This window comes from Orycteropus afer, unplaced genomic scaffold (assembly GCF_000298275.1).
Source record: "Orycteropus afer afer isolate SDZICR_OR568_19922 unplaced genomic scaffold, OryAfe1.0 scaffold00184, whole genome shotgun sequence".
In the NCBI taxonomy this organism is placed as follows: domain Eukaryota; kingdom Metazoa; phylum Chordata; class Mammalia; order Tubulidentata; family Orycteropodidae; genus Orycteropus; species Orycteropus afer.
Genome location: NW_006921771.1, coordinates 6,843,891 through 6,847,515, shown reverse-complemented (window position 1 = coordinate 6,847,515; position 3,625 = coordinate 6,843,891). Strand labels below are relative to the sequence as shown.

Genomic DNA, 3,625 nt, shown 5'->3' with positions numbered 1-3,625 from the left:
TCTCTGTACTCACTGTTTTCATTCAGGTTTTTCCAGTAGTTGGTGCCTAATCCACTTCTGTATAGTTCCTTTCAAAGCTCAGGGTTCCAGGATTATCTTTGGTATCTCTGTCAACTGGTTTTTCTTTTCTTTGTTGAAGAAGGTCTGTGTCATTGTCTGCCTATTCCTCCATCTTACCAGAAGTCCGCAAAATTGTCTTTTAAATAAAGTGGCGAAAATAGGCCATTAACAGTAAAACAGAAATTGAGGTAATTGTAAAAATCAGACCAACCTTAAAAGAAATATTAAAGACAGTCCTTTGGACAGAGAACCAACGACTTTAGACAACAACTTGAAATTAAGACACACACATGACAATATCACTCAGATACCAACCCAGATAAAGAATTCTCAAAAGTAAAATAAAACTGAAAACAGGGAACCATAGATGTAAATTTGTAAACTACAATAACTTCCAAACAAAAAAGGGGAATAAATAGTGTAGTTATAGAACTTCTATATGGAAAGGAGGGCAAAGCAATATCAAGATATAACAGATTGTTTTAAACTTAGGAAGATAAAAGTAAATTCAGAGTAACCACAAAGAAAATCAATAAATTTCACTGCCAAAATAAAGAAGAAGAAAATAAAAAAGACTCAGTAAACACAAAATTAACAGCAATGAAAGAAAAGAAAAGAAAATCCATAAGCAAAGAATTTAACACAGAAAATTAAATGGAACAAAACCATTGCCACCACACACAAAGAAAAAAGCATAACAAAATACCTGTCAATAATCACACTGAATGTAAATGGTTTAAATGCACCAGTCAAGAGACAGGAATGACAGAATGAATAATTAAAAATAAAACATTGATTCTTCAATATGTTGCCTATAAAAGATACATCTTAGACTTGACAACATGAATAGGTTAAAAATCAAAGGATGGAAAAAATCTGTCAGGCAAACAGTAACCAAAAGCGACTAGGAGTGGCAATAATAATGTCTGATAAAATAGACTTTAAGTCAAAATCCATTATAAGAGACAGAGAAGGGCATTATATAATTATAGGGTCAATCCACCAAGAGGATATAAGCATTCAATATTTACACACCCATGGTAGAGCTCCAAAATATATAAAACAAATTTTAACAATTGAAAAGAGAAGTAGACACTTCTACAGTAATAGTAGGAGACTTTAACAAACCACTTTTGATGATGGGCAGAACAACTAGAAAGAAACTCAGCAAAGATAGAGAAGATTTAAATAGCATAATCATCCTACTTGACCTCATTGACACATATAGAGCATACCACCCAAAAGGAGGAGATGTTGAGTGGCAACCTCTGGTGTCATAGTGCCTATTCCATTGTGCGTATGTACCATACTTTGGTTATCCATTCCTCTGTTGATGGGCACTTAGGTTGTTGCCATCTCTTTGCTGTTGTGAATAGTGCTGCAGTGAACATGGGTGTACATATATTTATTTGTGTGCTGGCTCTCACTTCTTCAGGATATATCCCTAGAAATATGATTGCTGGATCAAATGGTATTTCTAATTTCAATTTTTTAAGGAATCGCCATACCAATTTCCACAGTGGTTGAATCATTTTACAGACCCAGTGGCAGTATATGAGAGTCCCAATCTCTCCACATTCTCACCAGCATTTGTTATTTTCTGTCTTGTTGAATTTTGCCATTATTGTTGGGGTGAGATAGTGTCTAGTTGTTTTGATTTGCATCTCTCTAATGGCTAATGAAAGGAGCTCTGGTTGCACTGTGCCTAAGGCATTTATTTGACTGCCAACCAGAAGGTTGGTGGTTCAAACCCACCAGCCACTCTGCAGAAGGAAGATGGGGCATTTTACTTCCATAAAGATTTACTGCCTCAGAAACCCAATGGGCGTCACTGTGGGTTAGAATTAACTTGATAGCAGTGAGTTTGGGTTTTTTGTAATGGCTAATGATAACAAGCATTTCTTCATGTGTTTGATGGTTACCTGAATATCTTCTTCAGTAAAGTGTCTGTTCATATCTTCTGCCCATTTTTAAATTGGAGTTTTTATCCTTTTGATGTTGAGGTGTTGGAGTTTTCTGTAAATTTTAGAGGTAAATCCCTTGTCAGATATGTCATTGCCGAACATTTTCTCCCAGTCCATAGATTCTCTTTTTACTCTTCTGGAGAAGTCTTTTGGTGTACATTTTTAGAAGGTTTTTCTTTTAATATTTTGGAAAACTTTATGTAGGCTGCTTTTGACAAAGACCTGAAGTTCTTCAAGGCTAGCTCTTAATTTTAATTTTTCACTTCCAGATCTGACATCATACTCTGAAGATTCTAGCTCTTTACAAAATATGCTACTGAATTAACACTATTAACTATGGTTTCTTAAACAAAATCCTTCAGGTGTATTTGTGGGATATAATGATGAAAGTATAAAAAGAACGTCACATTTATACTGTAAAATTTACAATAAGGTAGAATTCAAGCTGAATTTTTATTTCTTTTAATGTAAGGTAATGAAACTGATACTTATCTTTATATTTTAGAAGGAGGAAAGAAGACAATTGAGGTATCTATTCCAGGAGCAGAAGTCCCAGAAAGCTCAAAATGCAGTACTGTCTCTCCTACCAGTGGGATAAATACAAGAAGGTAGGGTTACAATGTAAATAGTTACTTTTTTAAAAAAGAAGAAGAGTATGGTGTATATTTTATTATCTTTTTGCAAAAAGGAAGTCTGTAATATCTGACTTAGGTTCAGACAGACTTACTCATGTAGAGAAAAGAAAATAATTGGACAGGAGAATTTTGCAGGGAAAAGAACAGAAAGTAAGGACTAAGCCTGAATAAATAGAAAAACACAGCCTAGGTACTGAATAAAAACAACAATAATACATATAGAGAGAGCTTTCTGGGTTACAGAAATTTTAAAAGATTAATAATGATAGCTTGTTCTCTGATTCTCTTTTTTTCTTATAAATAGATCTTCAGGGGCTGCCAGTAATTCCTGTTCTCCATTAGAAACCACCTCAGGAAGTGGACGATTCATGCCTCTTAATCCAAGAGCCAAGGTACATGATACAGTGTAATTGTGTGGAGGGGGCAGGAGGGGAAGGATGGGAGGTGACTAATTTAGTGATTTCCATTCTTAGTTATTTTTCCTCACTTAAATATAATACAAAATTCTCAGAAGAAAAGAAATACTAATTCAGTGTCATTAGAAAGAAAACAAGTCATACATTTCTTTTATTTTCTAGGGTAATGAAGGAATAAGAGAAAATTCACTAAGACTACAAAACTTTTTTAAGGGTAGAAATTTATGGTTTCAGGCTGTGCTTCCTAAATAATGTGACAGGACACACAAGTGTACTCTGAGTGGATTGTAGGTATGCTGACATATTGGGCCCCCTTTAATTGTGATGTGGCTATGTGGGGCCTGGCACAGCCAGAGCCCTGGGGCCAGTCACTTTCTTGGTCATTTTACTGCAGTTGCCATATCTGAGTGTACCACTCGTTACAGAGGTTATGTCAAAAAGAGGAAATAAATCTCTTAGATATTCCTCTTATGTTTTGGCTTGCTGTAATTATGTATGGGAGCTAATAACCATCTTACAGTGTAGCCAAAGGTTGTTTTTTTTTTTTTTT

General features: G+C 34.8%; 1 protein-coding gene across 1 annotated transcript in view; it reads left to right on the top strand.

Annotated features, from left to right (window-relative positions):
* SPICE1 (spindle and centriole associated protein 1) overlaps window positions 1–3,625 on the top strand; it is a 69,545-nt gene that overhangs the window by 63,439 nt on the left and 2,481 nt on the right. The window contains exons 15-16 of the mRNA XM_007947436.1: window positions 2,530–2,632; window positions 2,964–3,051. Coding sequence (XP_007945627.1) covers window positions 2,530–2,632; window positions 2,964–3,051 — 191 coding nt within the window. The remainder of the gene's footprint in view (window positions 1–2,529; window positions 2,633–2,963; window positions 3,052–3,625) is intronic.